At 59.7% G+C, this 18,023-nt stretch overlaps 3 protein-coding genes, 1 long non-coding RNA gene and 5 other non-coding genes across 12 annotated transcripts; 2 read left to right on the forward strand and 7 right to left on the reverse strand.

Annotated features, from left to right (window-relative positions):
* Positions 1 to 193: 193 nt before the first annotated feature.
* On the reverse strand, positions 194 to 3,725 carry RPL7A (ribosomal protein L7a). Its single transcript, XM_060610362.2, has 8 exons — positions 3,635 to 3,725; positions 2,917 to 3,037; positions 2,290 to 2,439; positions 1,651 to 1,791; positions 1,361 to 1,440; positions 929 to 1,059; positions 558 to 627; positions 194 to 368 (listed from the first exon to the last, which is right to left on the reverse strand). The coding sequence occupies exons 1-8, from the start codon at positions 3,635 to 3,637 to the stop codon at positions 264 to 266; spliced, it is 801 nt and encodes a 266-aa protein (XP_060466345.1). The 5' UTR covers positions 3,638 to 3,725; the 3' UTR covers positions 194 to 263.
* Positions 720 to 786, reverse strand: LOC132663953 (small nucleolar RNA SNORD36). Its single transcript, XR_009603340.1, has one exon. It is a non-coding gene; the product is annotated as a small nucleolar RNA SNORD36 (small nucleolar RNA).
* LOC132663951 (small nucleolar RNA SNORD36) lies at positions 1,127 to 1,198 on the reverse strand. Its single transcript, XR_009603338.1, has one exon. It is a non-coding gene; the product is annotated as a small nucleolar RNA SNORD36 (small nucleolar RNA).
* LOC132663952 (small nucleolar RNA SNORD36) lies at positions 1,525 to 1,599 on the reverse strand. The gene has a single exon (XR_009603339.1). It is a non-coding gene; the product is annotated as a small nucleolar RNA SNORD36 (small nucleolar RNA).
* LOC132663954 (small nucleolar RNA SNORD24) lies at positions 2,523 to 2,597 on the reverse strand. Its single transcript, XR_009603341.1, has one exon. It is a non-coding gene; the product is annotated as a small nucleolar RNA SNORD24 (small nucleolar RNA).
* LOC132663955 (small nucleolar RNA SNORD24) lies at positions 3,183 to 3,256 on the reverse strand. Its single transcript, XR_009603342.1, has one exon. It is a non-coding gene; the product is annotated as a small nucleolar RNA SNORD24 (small nucleolar RNA).
* Positions 3,726 to 3,783: 58 nt separating the features above from the next.
* MED22 (mediator complex subunit 22) lies at positions 3,784 to 11,373 on the forward strand. 3 transcript variants are annotated; one of them, XM_060610367.3, is made up of 5 exons: positions 3,784 to 3,923; positions 4,319 to 4,494; positions 5,963 to 6,043; positions 6,779 to 6,987; positions 10,860 to 11,373. In XM_060610367.3, the coding sequence occupies exons 2-5, from the start codon at positions 4,372 to 4,374 to the stop codon at positions 11,122 to 11,124; spliced, it is 678 nt and encodes a 225-aa protein (XP_060466350.1). In that variant the 5' UTR covers positions 3,784 to 3,923; positions 4,319 to 4,371; the 3' UTR covers positions 11,125 to 11,373. The 3 variants fall into 3 exon arrangements, with proteins under 3 accessions (XP_060466350.1, XP_060466352.1, XP_060466351.1); XM_060610369.3 differs by lacking the exon at positions 10,860 to 11,373 and adding an exon at positions 9,428 to 10,090 and having other exon boundaries at positions 3,793 to 3,923; XM_060610368.3 differs by lacking the exon at positions 3,784 to 3,923 and adding an exon at positions 3,942 to 4,223.
* Positions 11,374 to 11,816: 443 nt separating this feature from the next.
* Positions 11,817 to 13,588, reverse strand: LOC132663787 (uncharacterized). 2 transcript variants are annotated; one of them, XR_009603272.2, is made up of 3 exons: positions 13,245 to 13,588; positions 12,272 to 12,356; positions 11,817 to 12,179 (listed from the first exon to the last, which is right to left on the reverse strand). It is a non-coding gene; the product is annotated as an uncharacterized LOC132663787 (long non-coding RNA). The 2 variants fall into 2 exon arrangements; XR_013551623.1 differs by having other exon boundaries at positions 13,240 to 13,588.
* Positions 13,589 to 13,701: 113 nt separating this feature from the next.
* SURF6 (surfeit 6) lies at positions 13,702 to 18,023 on the forward strand. Its single transcript, XM_060610344.3, has 5 exons — positions 13,702 to 13,865; positions 14,881 to 15,084; positions 15,648 to 15,736; positions 16,822 to 17,022; positions 17,148 to 18,023. The coding sequence occupies exons 1-5, from the start codon at positions 13,772 to 13,774 to the stop codon at positions 17,625 to 17,627; spliced, it is 1,068 nt and encodes a 355-aa protein (XP_060466327.2). The 5' UTR covers positions 13,702 to 13,771; the 3' UTR covers positions 17,628 to 18,023.

The raw sequence follows: 18,023 nt of genomic DNA on the forward strand, positions 1-18,023 counted from the left end.
CTTTTAACTGGATGATCATACAGTCCAGGCTTGGGCCTGGTATGTGACCAAGCAGTCTTAAGGCTGCTTTTTCCAAACGATCAACGTACAACCTACACAGCAGGTTTAACACAACTCTACCCTACAACGAATAAGGACCTTGCCACCACCCCAAACGTGTGTAAGACGACAAAAAATTACAGTCCACCCCAAATGCCAATGGGCCCGGGCTGAGAAAGAGCCTTTTATTTACTTTTATATACAGAAAAGTCACCTGTGCCCACTCAGCCCAGTTTGGTGGCCAGTTCTTTAGCCTTTGCCTTTTCCAGCTTGGCGATGCGAGCCACCGACTTGGGACCCAGGACGTTGCCTCCCCAGTGGCGGCGGATCTGCAATGACAGGAGAGGCTGTTGGCGTGGGCTGTCGTTGTCAGGCTCTCGGAGCCATGCTAGGTCATGCTGTCTTCTCCTTGGCCACTCCAAGTCCTTTGCCCAGTAGGACTGCTCTGGAGGAGCTGGCCAGTCCCCCAGAGACAGGCCTGACTTACCCCAAACATTTTGTGCCCAGCTGCTGCTTACCTCATCGTATCTGTCGTTGTAATTGGTTCTGACGGCTTCCACCAGCTTAGCCAGAGCTCCTTTGTCTTCCCTGAAAAGGCGGGAGGGACAAGGGGGTCATCAGCATGTTACTTTTCCAGAAAACAGGAATAACTTCCTTTCTATAGCCCCAAACACAAGGCCTTTGCCTCAGACACAACATGACCACATGGCTTATTCAGGTGAAGAAATTCGTAACCATCATCGGCAAAGATTCAGATGAACGTGTTGCTTGAAGGTAGAACATTTGGTCTTTAAGGTAAAATCCCGAGAAGTGAATGAAACGTACCGGGGGAGAGGACTGCCTGACCTCTACTGACGTCTGGGAGTTCAGGGGCCCCTTGCATACTTACGAGTTAACCTGTGTGAAGGCGACAGTGGTGCAGGTCTTCCTGTGGACCAGTCGCCCCAGCCTGGCCTTCCCTTTGATGATGCAGTAGGGAACCCCCATCTTACGACACAGGGCAGGCAGGAAGACAACCAGCTGGAAAAGCGCATTAGCTTTAGAACGTATATTGGTCAAAAGCAGTAATTTAGAAGCTAACTTAGCAACTGCTCAGGGTTAAAAAGCTCATGTTTTGCACTTCAAGGTTGAATTCAGTGAGAAATCCACATCATCGCAATGGCTATCCGTGGGATCCCTCATCAGTACTGTTTTCAACGGAAAGCAGTCACATGCCTACTTGGGCCTCTCGAGCCAAACTCCAGCTTACTTCCAGTCTTCCCAGTACTGACATGAGGGCCCAATCTAACTTTAACAGCGTTTAGCAACCGATCCGACACACCTCGATAGGATCCACATCGTGTGCGATCACCACCAGCTGAGCCTTCTTGTTTTCCACCAAGGTGGTGACGGTGTTAACCCCTGGAAGCACAAACAGTTTGCATGAGCAGTTCACAGGGACTGCCCAGGTCACAAAAGCAGCTCTACTATGGTACACACCCAGCTGTGGCTCAGGGTTAAAAAGCTCGGATTCTGCTCTCCACGGTGTTTCCAGGTGAAGAAATTCACACATCACTGCCAACAGCCTGCCCCACCCCACCACTCACCCTCTTTAAGGAGGGGCCCACTCACCAGCTCGAAGGACAGGGGGCCTCTTAGTGGGGACATCCCCTTTGCCAGCAGCCTTCTTCTCAGCCCGGGCCAGCAATCTCTGCTTCTTCTCTTGCTTGGTCTCCGGCCTGTATTTGTGGGCCAGCTTGAGCAGCTGAGTGGCTGCAAGAATGAGGTCAGTTTAGCCTTGCGTTTCAAGCTCTGATCTTTGCTATCTACGTGATGCTTTAAGTCACTGTCCGGAATACTATCGTAGTGCAAATCTCAGACCCCGGGGCGCCTGGGTGGCCCAGGCAAGTGTCAGACTCCTGATCCTGGCTCAGGTCATGATCTCCAAGTTTGTGAGTTCAAGCCCTTAACAGGGCCCTGCGCCGATGGCGTGGAGCCTGCTTGGGATTCTGTCTCTCCTTCTCTCTGCCCCTCCCCTGCTTGTACCACCAAGTGTGTGCTCTCAACAGAAATTAACTTAAAAAAAAAAAAAAATCTCAGACTATGTACGAGATCACTTCAGCTATGCCACCCTCGCGATCTGGAAACCAGACAAGATAACCTAGATTTTAGTAAGCCGGTTTCCTGCAAGTACCCAGAACTCCTTAAAGACCCCAGATCCAGCCCTAACTGCCCAGGAAACGGTCTCCGTGCTGGTTTACACAAACTCACCTGTTTGGCGGTCCAAGGCCTGGGTGAACTGGTTAATCGCAGGAGGCACTTTGAGACGTTTATAGAGAATAGCCCTTTGCCGCTGCAGTCGGATGTAGCGGGGCCACTTGACAAAGCGCGTGAGGTCCCTTTTGGGCTGGATGTCCTGTCCTGAGAAGTTAAGGGCAACGATGTTAAGTGAGGCTCAAACTCCCGGTCAAGTTCGTGCTTAGCGCCACTTGGGAGGGTGTAGGTGCATCAGCGATCTTGGTGGTTTAAAGCGTCATCACCATCTCTCGGATAGCAAATATTCTCTTACATCATCTGCACACAAACACCTATGATCACGGGGCACTGGCGACGCTCCCTCATCCAACAAGCAGCCCAGCGGTCCGCCCATCAGTGCAGCGGTCAACGTGCCTGTGAGCGCTGCCTTCCTGGTGGCCAAGCCGAATCCTAGCGGAGCTGACACACACTCGGGGGGAGGGACAACGAGGCCACGCACCCTGTGCCGGCGTACCCACATCCCAGCCAGGGGGGAACCCCACACCCGCTGAAACCTATCAACGGGGCAGGAACACGACCCTCGCTCCGCTCAGCACACTTCCGCTTTTCCGCTGCCGTCCCCCCCCCCCCCCCCTTACTCACCGATGCCAAAGTTCTTGGGCCTTTTCTCAAACAGGGGGTTGACCACCTTCTTGGCCTCCTGCTTCTTCACAACAGCAGGGGCCGGGGCCACCTTCTTTCCCTTGGCCTTCTTCCCTTTCGGCTAGGCGAGAAGCGACACCCAGATCAACCCCGCGCTCCCGCACGCGCTGCTCTGGAGGCGCCCCGATCCCCCCGCCTACGAGCAGAGCCTGACCCCCCAGGCCCCGGCCAAGGCAGCCCAGAGGCGAGCGCGGCGACGGCCCGTGTGCATCAGCGATCTTGGTGGTTAGGAGCGTCCTCACCATCACTCAGACGGCAAATACTCTTCACATCACCTGCACCACCCGGGCTGCCGCGCCCGCCGCGTCCCAGAACTACGCGCCCCGTCCCTAGGGGCCCGGCACACGGCAGCCTCCGCAAACAGCAGCGGTGGACTCGGAACCTCTCGCCCAAGGCCGCCGGGGGAGCCCCCAGGAGCTCGGCCCCGTCGCTCCGAGCCCCGCATTGCGGCGCTGCGCTCCGCGCCGGGGCCCTCCTCTCTCCCACTCCCCGACCCAGCCGCCGGGATTCTACCCGGCCCGGTGCCACCCCGCCAGGCCCCGCGGGGCTCCCCTAGCGCTACGCCGTGGAGGGATCCCCGCACGGCCACGCCCCGAAGAGGATGGCAGTGGATAGAAGCCGGACCCAGCTTAACACCGAGAACCGCCAGACGGCTCACCATCTTGGAAGGCTGGAGAAGAGAGACAGAAAAAGAGAATTGTGGGTAATATGTAGGCGACCTCGGAGATCGCGAGAATTAACGCCTGCGCGGGATTTCGGATTTAAAGCCACAGGACCGCTCTCGCGCGCTTCCGCCCGGGAGCGGTGCCTACCGCGCCTACCGCGGCGAGTCGGCGCTGTACGGGAGCGGAGCGGAGACGGCGGCAGGGAGCCGGGTCTTACTGGGAGGGACGCACGCTCGTCTCCACCCCGACCGAGTGCCCGTCGCGCCGGGCTCTGCGGACCAGGTGGGGGCGGCGGAGCGGGGTCGCCGTCTTTTCTCGGGTGTGACCCTCCCCACTAAGCGGCTCCGAGGCCGCGAGTTCCGTCGGTTGGCGGCGCGCAGGCGCAAGGCTCCTGGCGCGGAGACGGAGGTGGCCCGGGACTACCCCCAGACCCCCACCCCGAGCGAGGGAGCCTTGGGCGCGGCGGTGGCGGTAGAGTCGGAGGGACGCTCCGGCGGAGGGGCCGGGGAAGGCTCGGGCCTCGCCCCTGAGCGGCCGGGACACGAGTCCCCGCACTGTGCCTGTGTGCGGATGGTGGGACAGGTGTGCTTAGCGGAGAGGGCCTCTCCCGAGATCCCAGTTCTGCTGGGATGTGGGCGGCTGAGGCTGGCTCCGCTCACCCGGACTCTGGCTCCCAGGTGGCGACCGGTGGCCCCAGATCTCTGTCCCTGCACTGCCTGAGGCCCCCGCCATGGCCCAGCAGAGAGCCCTGCCGCAGAGCAAGGAGACACTGTTGCAGTCTTACAACAAGCGGCTCAAGGACGACATCAAGTCCATCATGGACAACTTCACCGAGATCATCAAGACTGCCAAGGTGGGCGCCCCGGGGTCTGGGACCAAGGGAAGGAGCAGGGTCTGGGGATGGTGGTGAGCTGAGTAGCTGGCCTGCTCTGGTCAAGGGTCATGGCGTGGGGGGGAGTGATTTCTGCTTTCAGCAGCACCCACTGAACATGGAGCAGGTGCTCTGTGCCCGGTGGTGAGGATACAGCAGTGAACACACAGGCCCGGCTTATGTCCACATGGGAAAAACATTTGGGAGGACTGTACGGGGGGGGGGGGGGGGGGGTGTCAGCAATGACAAGCAGGTCGACAGATGAAGCTGGAGAGGAGTCTAGTCAGATTGCCAGGGTTGGACGTCCGGCGCCACTTACGAGCAGTGTGGGTCTGGGCGGGAACGAGCCTTCTCAGTGCCTCGGTTTCTCCCGCAACCTAAAGCCCTCTGGCGATTGGATGACTTTATAAAATGGTTGCTGTGGGGCCTGATGGGGGCCCAGATGCGGTAGCTGTTGCAAGTGAGTGAGGTCAGTGAGAAAAGTTGAGGAGGCTCCTCCAGGACGGTAGCGTGGCCAGTGTCTGGGTGGGGCTGGATCTTTGAGACTGCTGCCACCCTCCGAAGGCTTTCTGAAGGCGATGAAGCTGGCTGGCCTGTGTTTAGCGTCTGTTCACCGTGTGTCGCTGTATTCCCAGGGCCGTCTGGGTCTCCTTCCGTTTAACCTTCACAGAAACCCTCCACGGGGCAGTACTGTGGTTTCTATTCTTAGAGAAGGAAACCGAGGCTCGGGAGACTCAGTGATTTGCCAAGGTCGTTCTGCTAATAACTGGCAGAGCCAGGATTTGCACCCAGGGTGTCCAGCTCCTCACTGCAGAGTGCCCTGACCCATGCCTGGCAAGACCCCCCGTGAAAGCCCCGTCCAGATGGACAGGTTGGAGCAGTGACAGGCCAGCAGCACTCCTGGCGCCTCTGTTTACCGTCGGAGACACCTTGAGTGCACTCTGGGGTCTGCCCTGCCTCAGCTTTGCCCTCCTGTAGACCAGGGATGGCAGTCGGGGCTTCGGTGAGAACGTCGCAAGTTAACGGTGGTCACGTGCTTAACGTGGTGCCCGGCACCCTGGAAATGCTCCGTAAATGGTCACTTAAGAGAACCACGTTGTGCCTTTACTCGTTTGGCAGTTGGTTTACCGAGCACCTCAGCCAGTGACCCCGTTTCACACAGAACAAGGCTCCACACCCCAAAAAAGACTTGCCCGAGACCTCCCTGCACGTGGCGAGGCAGTCAACATACACAGGCATCCACCTGTCCCAATGAAGGTGCCCGTTAGCTCCTTAGAAGAGGACGAGAGGGGGTGCGGCTGAACGTCGCCCAAGGTCAGGTCAGCAGTGCCCGGCGGAGAAGGTGCAGCGGACGACAGGCAGGAGGCAGCCACTGTGGGTGTGTGCAGCCGGCCAGTCACCCGTGGGCTGGGGCACCTGCCGATTCTGGGCTTTCTCGTTTGTCCTCCAGATCGAGGACGAGACTCAAGTGTCGAGGGCCACTCAGGGCGAGCAGGACAATTACGAGATGCACGTGCGAGCTGCCAACATCGTGAGTCACTAGGTGGAGGGCACAGCCCGGTCCGCACGGGGGCTTTCCGGTGGGGGGCGGGGGGAGGAAGGGCAAACCGATCCTCAGGAGACTCCTCTCGAGGGGAGGGCTGTCCGTGGCAGTCGTGTGAGGGGCGGCAGGCGGTGGGCCACGTCCATCACGTCGAGCGCCGTGCGGTGCTTAGAGAGGGGTCGGCCCTCCTTGGCTGACGAGAAGGCTCCTCGAGATTCACTGGGGGAGAAGTAAATTGCTGAGCGAAACGAGGTGTGCGTTTTAATCCCTTCCGGTGCCACAGAACGAGCACATTGACCAAACATTCCCGTCAGCGTGTGCCCACCGGTGAGAATGTGTGGGGAGAGCCCCGAGGAGTCGCGCCCAGCTGGCCCGCACGCTGCCCCAAGGAAGCGCGGGGCAGGCACGAGGCAGGGCGGCGGTCTTATCTGGGGTTTGAGGCTCTGTGAAGTGGGGGCTCAAGGAACCCATGTGATGGGAGTGGAGCACCGCCTGGAGAGGAAGCTGGCGGCCCCGTGGGGCTGGGAAGCCCCGGGGAAAGCCTCTTCTGCAGTCAGGGCGGGAGCCAGGGACCCTGCCCTCCCGGGACTCCTCTCTAGTTCTCTCCCTTCCCACAATGACCCTGGGAAGGTCCACGCCCTAGTCCCACTTTACAGAGGAAGAAACGGAGGCAGGGCCGCCGTGGCCTCCTCACCACCCCTGCTCTGCTCCTGGTGGCCGCAGGTCCGAGCCGGCGAGTCCCTGATGAAACTGGTGTCCGACCTCAAGCAGTTTCTCATCCTCAATGACTTCCCATCGGTGAACGAGGCCATCGACCAGCGCAACCAGCAGCTGCGAGCCCTGCAGGAAGAGTGTGACCGGAAGCTCATCGCCCTGCGGGATGAGATCTCCATCGACCTGTACGAGCTGGAGGAGGAGTATTACTCGTCCAGGTACAGATAGGGCCGGACCCTGCGCAGAGCACACCCGTGGGCCCGCGCCCGGCCGGCAGTCCAGAAGGTCCCGTCTTTCCGAGCCCTTCCTGGTCTTGGCGGCACAGCCCCGTGCCCGGGTTTGAGAGCAGAGCTCGTGGTCAGAGCCACTGGTGGACAGACGATTTATATTGACTGCCAGGCCCTGGGCAGCAGGATGAAAATCACAGAACTTCAGGGGTTGGGTGGGCCAAGCCCGAGAAGGGCAAGCGGGAGCCAGCATTTCCTGGGGGGCTGCTGGCTGCCTCACTCTGGGCCTGTGTGGTTCTCTTAGCTTGTTAGCCAGTATCTAAACATTCCAGCCGGAGCTGGGTGAGCTTCTGGCAGCCCAGGTTCACGCCCAGAACGTGCAGGACGCTAGTGCCTGCCTAGGGATGTAGCTCCACGTGGGCGTCACCGAAACCTCACGGCGCGCGTCAGGGTCCACAGAAGGGTGCGAAGGAGGAAAAAACTCGAACAGAGGATGGCCTCGAAGGCCGGGCCGGGGGTACGACCCCACTGAGTTCCTGTTCAGCTCGGCCCGGTTCACAGACCGGAGCCCTGCTACATGCTAGGCCCATGCTGGGCCACAGGGATACGGCAGCGGGCAGGACCTGTCACCCCAGCCTGCGTGCATGACTTAGAATTCCAAACCCTGAGTCTTCTGAGCTCGAGGGGCCCTGAGAACTCAGAGTCCCTGTGTGATTCACATGGAGGCAAACGGAGGCTGGAAACTGGGAGGCCTCGCTCCTCTGTGCCCCTTGGCCGGAAAAATCAAGTCTCTGTTCAGACAGAGTCTGTGCCCCCCATGCCCTTGCCCACACAAACCTGTGGGGTTTGTTCTTCCTGTGCTGGCTTTCAAACGCTCCTTCCTGTCCCACGGAGGCCATGCTGGGGCCACAGAGGCCCAGGGCCAGCACTCTCTGCGGTCTGGGCCTTGGTTTCCCTGCCCTGTACTCCATGCCAGCCCCCACTGTCTTGGTCATCTTGGTGTCTATGAGAAGGCATAGTGTCTCTCTTTAGCTGGAATGGTTCTAGACTTTTCCAGAGGGTTCTGGGGCCACCTCTGGTCCCTGATATCTATTGGCTCAACAGATACGTGGCAAGTACCTCTTAAACACCCTTCAGAGAGGGGTCCTGAGTAGGTCCACAGGGGTAGGGGTGTCTCAGACCACGCTGGGACATGGCTCCCAGCCCCACTGGATACTGCATGGTCCCTTCATGTCCCTGTGTGTGTTTCCTGATGTTCCCGAGGGCCGGGCGTGTGGACTAAGTGGTTACAGGACAGCAGTTCAGCCCTGCCTGTTGGGGTTGGGGGCCGGGGCCGGGGGTGGCCATGAGGGACCTGCCCAAAGTCACTTGACAAGACTGCAGGGAACCCAGGGGCCTGAGTGGCAGGCTTCCCATGTCCTGCCCCGTCCGTCTCTGGTTCACCCAGGGGGTTCCTTGCCATCCTTGGAGCCGCAGGAGGCTGAGTTCCTCTCGGCTGTAAACACCTGCAGAAGGCGGGGCCTCTACACGGGGTCGAGTCCCCTAGAGCTCCCAACACGGGTTGCCGTGCCCTGCATGCCCGTGGCCGTGCTCACCTGCTTCCTGTTCACAGCTTGCTCTTTCTCTGCCTATCACCCTGCACTCTCCTTGGGCTGCTGCTCTGTGCCCAGACTGCTGAGGGCAGGAGGAGCAGGGGAGGGAGTGAGGGGCGGGGCCGGAGGAAGCAGCAAGCCAGTTAGACGGGTGTGGGGACCTCGGTGCTCTAGTCGCCCCTTTGACAACCCTAGCGAGCCGTGCTGCTCACCCACATCCTCACCCGTATGTGCCCGTGCCCGGGGAGGCTGCCGCCACCGCAGACCCCGTGTTAGAGGCAGGGAGACTGAGCTCGGGGGGGCTTAGGCGCCTGTTGGAGACCACACGGCTGGTACAGTGGTACAGAATGGAGCGCCGGGGTCTCTGGTTCTGATCACCTCATCCGGCCATCCCTGCTGAGCGGAGATCCCAAAAAGACCAGGTCTCTGCTTTTGCGTCCTCGCGAAGTGTAGTGAGTGTGGAGGGACCACAGCAAGCTCTGGGCGCTGCTTTCCGGGGTCTGCAAAAGGAGGGCAGCCAAGCTGGGAGGGACATGGCAGCGCAGGCCACTCAGCCTTGTGGCGGTCAGCTGGGAGGGACTTGTCGAGGTCACACGGGTGGCTGCTCCTGGAAGGCCGCCCTTCGGGATGCTCCGTAGGACCCCGAAGCAGGTGCGGCCGCACGTACCCACCCTGAGCCAGGCTTGCCTGAAGAGGGGCCCGCACACAGGAGGGGAAAGGCAGATTTGGGGTGTGGTCTGTTTTCTTAACTCTGCTTCTATCTCGCTCCCTGCCCCGCCCCGGCTTCCATCCACCTCTGCCTGCTCCTGTCTCTCCCTGGGTTTCTGGTGGTGGAAAAGCTCAAGTCTTTGCGAAGCTAATGACCTGCCTCTGTGCGAAGCTTACTGGAGGCTGGACCTCGACACAGACTCTGCTGATGGCCTCTCGGCCCCTGTGCTGGCGTCCCCGGAGCCCAGCGCTGGCCCCCTGCAGGCTGCAGCCCCTGCCCACTCCCATGCCACTGGCCCCGGCCCCACAGAGCACGCCTGAGCCTCCCAGGGTTCCCCTCCCCGCAACCCTAGGTTCTTAAGTCTGGTGTGGCCTCCTTGGGACCTTTAGCCCGGGGACAGCACCCCCCCAGAGTGTTGGGGAATACTGCCCTCAACCGTTTCCAAGGTAGCCCGTCCCTCGGAGATGCCACCTCTGTTCACTGCCCACCTGGCCTGCTGGGCAGACGTTTCCTAGACAGTGTGTCCAGGCCAATAGTGGGGCCGGAGGATGTCCTGCTACAAGCCACAGGGTGGCACTCGGTGGACAGTACTGGCCAAGTCCACACTCCACCCTCCGGTCTCCTGTGCAGAGATGCACCTGCTGCTTTGTCCTGAGGGCCCCTGGTAGCGGACCGTCCCCGCAGGCTTGTGGTGGGGAGAGGGATGCTGAGAGCAAGGGACCTTCCTCACTCTGCCACACACATTCCGGTGGGTTTTGTAACAAGACAGTTGAATAAAAACAGCACTGCCATCTCGCATTGGTTGGCTCCTTCTTGATGGTCCGGGACCAGTCTGGGATCACCCCCGGTTTCCCGCTGGCTGTGGGGAGAACAGCTGCTGGGCTCTGCCTGGACAGCCTGGGGCTCCAGGTAAGCCTTCCACCCACAGGGGCTTTGGGCAGACGGGGACTTGGTCAGTTTGGGGCTAACGGCTGCATTCCCGTCGCCTAGAACTGCCTGGGAGCTGGAAAGTCCGTAACGCTTGGCGACTAGAGAAATACTGCCATCGTTGCACGTCACAAGGTCCAGCTGCCTGTATTTCGGTCCCATCTCGTCCTCGCCGGACCTGGCGTTGGTGTGGCAGTTACCTGCACTACGGGGAGGAACGGCCACGGGCCTCGAAGGGGTTGAAGCGTTGTGTCCGCAGCCACCGAGCCGGGGAGGGAAGCAGCAGAAATTGGGGCTCAACCCAGACGGGATGCTAGGCCCAGTGCCGGGTGCCAGGCCCCCCCGAGAAAGGGGGTTTCGAGCCCACGCCCTGTCGCCAGCGTGCCTCCTCGCGAGGGAGACGGCAGTTGGTCTACGGAGGAGGTGGCAGCACACGGTGCAGTCTCAGGGACAGGGAAGGACACAAGCCCAATGGTGTTGGGGCGCAGAGACCCCCACGGCCAAGCAGGGGTGCCACACGGGTGGGAGCTGGGGCCCAGTCCTGGCTCTGGCCCTGGTTTTCTGGGGGTGGCCTGGGGAAGGCTCCGCATCGAGGAGACCGGTGATGATCTCTTCCTGAAATACCCTCGTTGCAGAAATAACTTGTATCTGACACTGACGAAGAAAAAAGGACTGCAACCAATGGAGCACGTGTGGGGAAAAGGCCGACGGAGTGGACCAAACCTGACGGGGGTTTCGACTGTCTTCAGTGTCATGACACCGGAGCAACAGGCTCTCTGCACCATCAGTGTCTTGTTCTCCTGGGCTGAGGCCACCGTCCCCATTGGAAATGGAAAGCGAAGTGGTTTCTCCCCCCCCACCCCAGAGCAAGGCAGCTCCCCACCACCTCCTCCTCTCTAGCCCACGCCCCCGGCAGCAGACCTCACTGGAGAAACGGGCTCTTTGTTTCCAGGTCTCTGTCAAGTCTGCTTCAGGCCGGCTTCGTCTCCACGACCCCGGCCGAGCTACGGGTGTTAAGGTCCCCTGTGGCCTCCGTGTCACTCAAGCCTGGTCAGTCCTCAGTCCTTCCTGCCTCTGTGTCCCAGGCATTTTATTCCAAGAACATTCACACCCCTGGCAAAGTTATAAAGGTCGCATAAAGAACACCCACCTGGGTGCTTTTCTGGATTCACTTCCTGCACCTCTGCTTGCTCTCTCATCCATAAAAGCCACGTGAACGGCAGCCGCAGACCTCACGCCACCTCACCCCTACATGCCTGCCAGCTTGCCTCTCTAGGAAAAGCAACTCTCCGTGGCCCAACACCAGCATCAGGCCCATGTGAACAATTATCCCATAATATCATCTAGTATCATGACACTTTTTTTTTTTCTGTTTTTAATGTTTATTCTGAGAGAGTGAGGGAGGGGGAGAGAGGAGAGACAGAAAATCCCCAGCAGGCTCTGCGCTGTCAGCGCAGAGCCTGACATGGGGCTCAATCTCAAGAACTGTGAGATCATGACCTCAGCCAAAACAGAGTCGGACGCTTAACCTGACTGAGCCACCCAGATGTGCCTCGTGACACATTCTAACGTCCCCAGTCGTTCTCTAAATGTTTATTTTTGAATGTTTATTTCTGAAAGAGCAAGTGGGGAGGGTTAGACAGAGGATCCAAAACGGGCTCTGCGCTCGAACTCACAAGCTGCAAGATCATGACATGAGCCGAAGTCGGCCGCTTCACCGACTGAGCCACACAGGAGTCCCTCGAAACATCTTTTTACATCTATTTTCATTTTGCGTTGCAGTTAGTTACTATTTCTTACAGCCTTTTGAAATCTAGAACAGGATCAGGGTGGCAGTCTGGAACAAGTCAAACACAGTTCCGGATATACTTTGAAGGGAGAGCCAACAGAATTCACTCAAGGACCGGGTGTAGGGAATGAGGAGGCAGGGTGGCTTCAAGGTCTGACTTCTGTGCCTGGAAGCATGGAGTGGCCTTAGCTGAGGCAGAAGGCAGGCAGTGAGGGGAGGTGGGGTCGGGGGAGGCCAGGACCCCTGTTCTGTACATACCCACGACGATGTGTCTCGTGTCCAAATGTGGGCCTGGAGTTCAGGGGAGTCAGCAGCACCGAGTCACGAGCTCTGAAGGGAGTCACTGCACAGTAAGAGTTAACAGAAAAAAGAAATGAGACCCAAGGAGGAGAGTAGGTGTTCAGGGAGGAGGTAGGATCTGCTGGTCAAACCCTCCAGAAAACTCACAGATGAATAAGGCCCATGAGTCAAGATTTGCACTCAGAACTCAACTCTTCTCCCGGCCCTTTGGCAACGCTGCTGCCATCAACCACCTCCCGCCCAGACAGGACCTCAGCAAAGCCTCAAAGACCCCCCTGGAGATGGGTCACACGGGACGGAGAACCCCAGACTGGTGGTGTGGACTGGAAGAGGACACATCATCCCCCTCCCTTCGCACATCCCTGTTCCTCTGCGCCTCTGGCTTTGATGGTGGAAACGGACGGTGCCAGGAAGGACACGTTTATGGCTCAGTGAGTGTCCTGGAAATCTACCGTGGGGGACAACAAAGCCATCCTCTCCTCAAAACGTCACCTCACAGCAAAGATCCCAGGCAGAAAGTTACATTCTTACTGCTTCGTCAGAAACCTTTTCAAATAGCTTCTGAAATTGTAGTTTATAAATCCAAGTCCCTGCCCCCTCCCTCCCTTGAGGAATAAGGCCTCCCCTACTCACCCCAAGGCAGCCCCTAAAGGGCTGGGTGTTGGGACAAAGCCTGTCACTGCCATGAATTGTGGAACAGGGGTGCGGTGGTCTCCGACCTCAGGCTGAACACTCCCCTCCCTTCCCTCGTGAGTTAAGGGATAAGCCTTGTCCTAAATCTTAGCCTGTGGTTGCCCTGTCCAGAGCAAAGACTCCAGTGGGTCTTCCTCGAGCGCCCCAGCATCCTCCCTCCCGACACCTCACATCCCTTCCTCCCGGACCTTTCTCCTTGGCACTCCCCGTTACCCGACTCATCCTGCGCTTGCCTTACGTGTTCCCGGTGGCCACACACACGCAGACCCGCCGAGGACGCCGCTGCGTGTCTTCTCAGCGCTGGCATCTCCCGCCCTCGCAGCCCGCCCGGCACCTGCTGGGCGCGCGGTGCTTTCGGAGCGGACCCGCTCTCGCCGGGTCCCGCTTCGGATCTGGGTCCCCAGAGGGCTGAACCACGGCCGATCAGTCCCGTCGCCCCCGGGTACTGAGCGCCCACTGTGTACGCGGCACCGTGCCGGCGGGGGGGGGGGGGGGCGCGGCGGCCGGAAAGTCACAGCACCGTCGCCATCCCCGCCCGAGGAAAGAGGCCGGGGGCCACGGAAGCCCAGGACCCACAATGCTTTGCGCCCCGCCCCGCGCGTCTCTTCCGGCGGAGCCAGGCCTGGCTAGTCGAGCACCGCGCGCTGGCGGCTCGGCGCTCGGCTGGCGGCGCCTGCGCACGCGCGGCTTCCGGCGAGGGCTGTCCGGCGGCGTGGTGAGGGTGTCGCGCGAGTGTCTCCCGGGAGAGTCCCAGAACCCGCGACCATGGCCTCTCTGCTCGCCAAGGACGCTTACCTGCAGGGCCTGGCCAGGAAAATCTGCTCCCAGCCCAGCCCGGAGCCGCAGAAACGCAAGTCCGGTACAGCGCAGCCGGGGTCGGGCCTGGGAGGGCTGGGGGTGGGGTACGCCCCTGCGCCGCCCCGCGCAGCCTGCGGGTGGGTGAGACACGTGGGTGCGTGAAGCAAGCCCGTAAGACGGTGGAAAGACTCATAAGGGTTATGTACAGTTGTCACTGTTTCCCTGCTTGTGGGCATCAGCTCGGGGGTGCCAGGGAACCAGCTGCGTCCGCTCACCGGGCCGGAGGCCCCTGCGGGGCCTGCAGGAGGTGACCCGATGGGATGGGGGAGGTAGGGAGAGGGCGGGAACGGGACGGCTCCTACCAGTGGGGTGTACCGGGAAGTCCGTACACGAGCAGGTGAGACAGAAGTTGGCACTTGTGAGTGCTGCCAGGACCCGAAGGGGCAGAGAGCATCAGCGTCTGACAGGCAGCTACACGGAGAACGGCCTTTTGTCTTTATGCGAAGCAAACGTACTCATTACCGGAAGTTAGGAAATTTGAGGTTTCTTAGCACTGGGCTGTAACTTTATACGTTAAAAGATTAGTTTTTTTCTGTGAGTGTCTCAGCGTTTTAAAACGTCTCATTTCGTACTTGGTGTACTCTTTTTGTTAGCTTAAATGAAAATATTTCTTGATCCCTTAAAAAAAGCCTGTGTTCTCGTTTTTGACGGCTAGGTAGTGCTTTGTAATGTGACAGGTGGCTTAACTTGTCCTTGTAGGTGAGTATTCATGTTTTTCTAGTTTTTCCCTGTGATGAACATTTTTGAGGTCAAATCTTGGTGCGTAACCGGGACGGATTCTCATAAGCAGACTGCTGGGTCAAGTGTGGATGTGTTGCAGGGTTTTACCACCTGTGGCCAGTCTCCTTTCTCAGGTCTGTGGGTGGCTCTGAGCTTTACAAAAGGACAGGGGTCTCTGCACCCTCCGTCCTGATTCGCCTACAGTACCCTGGGATCAAAGGTTTTGCAAAACTTTCATGCAGGTTGGATGGGTCACAAAGGTTAGGACCGCAGCCCTTTATGATTTTGTATTTCAGGCAGCAAAACTCGAGGCTCAGAAGCTTCTGGGCCCCCAAAAAAGAAGAGGAAGAAAGCACAGAAGAAATCCTGGGAGAGGGAGGAGAAGGCTGTGGAGCCAAAAGCCCAACCCCTAGGGGAGAAGTCTCCAGCAGCTTCCAAGGCCAGAAACCCAGCAGCAGCCACGGAGGAAGAGGCCTTCACCTCCACAGGATCTCCTGCAGGTGGAGATGTGGGGCAGGGCTGACTGAGATCATGTGAAAACGTGGCCCTCTGTGGACATGAGAAAATACGGTGTCACGCACATTTTTGGGGTGTTTTGAGACTTTCTAGAGAGCAGGTTTTCAAGGGACAGATCCCAGGGAATACATAGTGGTTCCAGGCCATTTGGCATTGGGGTCTGGTGAGGGGCAGGGTCATGTTCCCCTGAGGACCTTGCCCCGAGGAGGCTCTCACTGCCTGCAGGTGTCCAGAGTGGCATCACGAGAGCTGACCTGTTGGGAGAGGTGGGGAAGCCCCTCCTGCAGAAATTGGAAGAAATGAGAGATGGGTTTGTCTTGACCCATCAGAAGCCTTTTGTCTTACCGCACGGGGGTGTTCTGTTCTGGGGGCCAGTCCAGCTTGGGGAGTGGAGAGTAGTGTTTACTAGAACTGTCCTGCAGGTCGACGAGTGGCCACTTGGGGAGTGGGACAGTGTGTGGGGTTTCAGGCTTTGAAGCTGGACCTTGGGAAGAGGGACGGGAAGGTCAGGCAGGGGGTTTTCTCTTAGCTCCCACTTTCCTCACAGACGTCGAGGTCACAGAGTCTGATTCTTTGTTTGCCCTGGATGTTCTGCGGCAGCGGCTACGTGAGAAAATACAGGAGGCGCGGGGCCAGGTAAGTTGGGGAGGCTGCTGGAGTGTAGGAAGCAGTGTGGTTTTCTGCAGTGGTTTTCCTGCTCTGCGTGGAGGAGAAAGTACCTTGGTGCCCTTTGTGGGCTTGGTCCTCAGTTCTGCCAGCCTGGGCAGCCGCTGTTCCCACCCCTGCAGCAGTCTTGCCAGGGCCATGGTGGTTTTGGTTGGGAAGAGATCAGGTGTAGTTTCCGGCATCTTGGGGAGACTCAGTTCCCACGGTAACCTGCTTTGTATAGTCTGTGCTGTGGGTTCCCTGTGCCCTTGGAGAGAGGCTCAGTCTGTCGAAGGAAGCTGCCTTTGTTGGACACGACACCGGGCAGCGCTTTGTCCTCTTAACGTCACGATAGCTCTGTGAGGTGGTGAGGGTCTGCAATGAGGTGACCGCTACAGGAAGCACCAGACCTAACCCTCCTGGGTTTTTTGTGCTGAGTGACATAATCTTTCCACTTAGCCTCCACCTGCCCTTTCCCTGGGGACGTACCCTGGGCCTCTTGCTGTGTGGGACAGTCCCCCAGCTTCTTTGTGCAGTGCCCTGGGACAAGCCTGGGGATCGTTCCTAGGGGGCAGCCTGAGCTCCGGCCTGGCCTTCCTGTCTGCAGGTCTGGGTCAGTCTGGTAGAGTTCTCTTTTTGGCCTCCGGACGGAAAAGGCCATCTGTGAGAGCAGAGGTTAGGTGAGTCACCGGCAGAACAGCACCATGGTCAGCATGGGCATTGAGCATCCTGATCTGATGCCGAGTTCCAGGTGGTGTCCTCGGCTAGGCCTGTCCTCGTCTGCAAAACGATGGAGGACACATCTACGTTGAGTTATTTGTAAAGGGCCCTGGTGCAACGTCTGTGTCTGGGAACTGGAAGCCATGGTTCTTACCTGGGGTTCCTCGTGTCCTTTTTGGGGTCCCTTGGATTCCGGGTGACAGGTTGTCTCCCGGGGGAACACTGAGCTCAGTGAGCACTTTGTCTTGCGCAAGCGTTTCCTCACCCGCTTTCCTGCCCTGATTCCACATCCCAGACCGGGGGCCCCGAAATTGGGAGGCCCTCGTGAGGGAGCTCTGATTCTCCTCCTCCTCCAGGGCAGCACCTCGGAGCCGTCTCCCGCGGCTCTGGAGAAAAGACGCCGGAGGAAGCAGGAGCGGGACCGCAAGAAGAGGAAGCGGAAGGAACTGAGGGCGAAGGAGAAGGTGGCAAAGGCCACGGAGGCTGTCGAGCCGCCCCGCGAGCCACCCCACGAGCCACCCCGAGAGGAGGCACAGCTGGGGCTGCTCTTCAATAAGGTGAGAGGCAGGTGCGGCCGTGCAGGCTCGGGGACCCGGGCTGTGCCTGCCCCTGGGGTGCTCGTGGGGGCTCACGGGAGAGGCGCGCCTCGAAGCTGGAGTTCACTGGGGTTGCCGCCCCCAAGGTGGAGGTGAGCGCGGGGGAGCCGGCTGGCAAGGCCCAGCGCCGGAAGGAGAAGAGGCAGAAGCTGAAGGGGAACCTGACGCCGCTGACGGGGAAGAACTACCGGCAGCTGCTGGAGCGCCTGCGGGCGCGGCAGGGTCGGCTGGCCGAGCTGCGGGGCCAGGACGAGGGGAAGGCGCGGGAGCTGGAGACCAAGATGCGGTGGACCGGCCTGCTGTACAAGGCCGAGGGCGTGCGGATCCGGGACGACGAGCGCCTGCTGCAGGAGGCCCTGAAGCGCAAGGAGAAGCAGCGGGCGCAGCGGAAGCGCAGGTGGGAGAAACGCACGGCCCACGTGGTCGAGAAAATGCAGCAGCGGCAGGACAAGCGGCGACAGAATCTGCGCAAGAAGAAGGCGGCCCGGGCCGAGCGGCGTCTGGACAGGGCTCGCAGGAAGGGCCGCATCCTGCCCCAGGACCTGGAGCGGGCCGGCCTGGCGTGAGGACCCGGGCCGCGTCCCTGACCGGCGGCTGGGCTGCCGCGGCGGGTGACGCCGGGCGGGGCTCGGTCGGCGCTGCCCGGGCCCCTGGGCACGCGGGCTCCGTGGGCTCAGCTCGCGTGTGGAAGGAACGGTGTCCAGAATGGAGGCCCACGGTCTTTTGGATCCCTGTAAGGAGTGACCGGGTCCGGGTTCCCGCCTTCTCTTGGGAGGCCAGACAGCTCCCTGGAAGTTTTCAGGGTGGGGGTGCAGGGGGGCGCCTCCCTGGCCCCTTCTTCTCCTCCCAGTTTACAGGAGCAGGGCGGGAATGGCCTTTGGAACTGCCCGTGTCCTTGCTGAACTCGCCTGGAAGGGAGGGGTCTCTGTAGACTGAGCCAGAGGTGGAGTCTCCGGTGAGGG

This window comes from Panthera onca, chromosome D4 (assembly GCF_046562875.1).
Source record: "Panthera onca isolate mPanOnc1 chromosome D4, mPanOnc1 haplotype 2, whole genome shotgun sequence".
NCBI lineage: Eukaryota > Metazoa > Chordata > Mammalia > Carnivora > Felidae > Panthera > Panthera onca.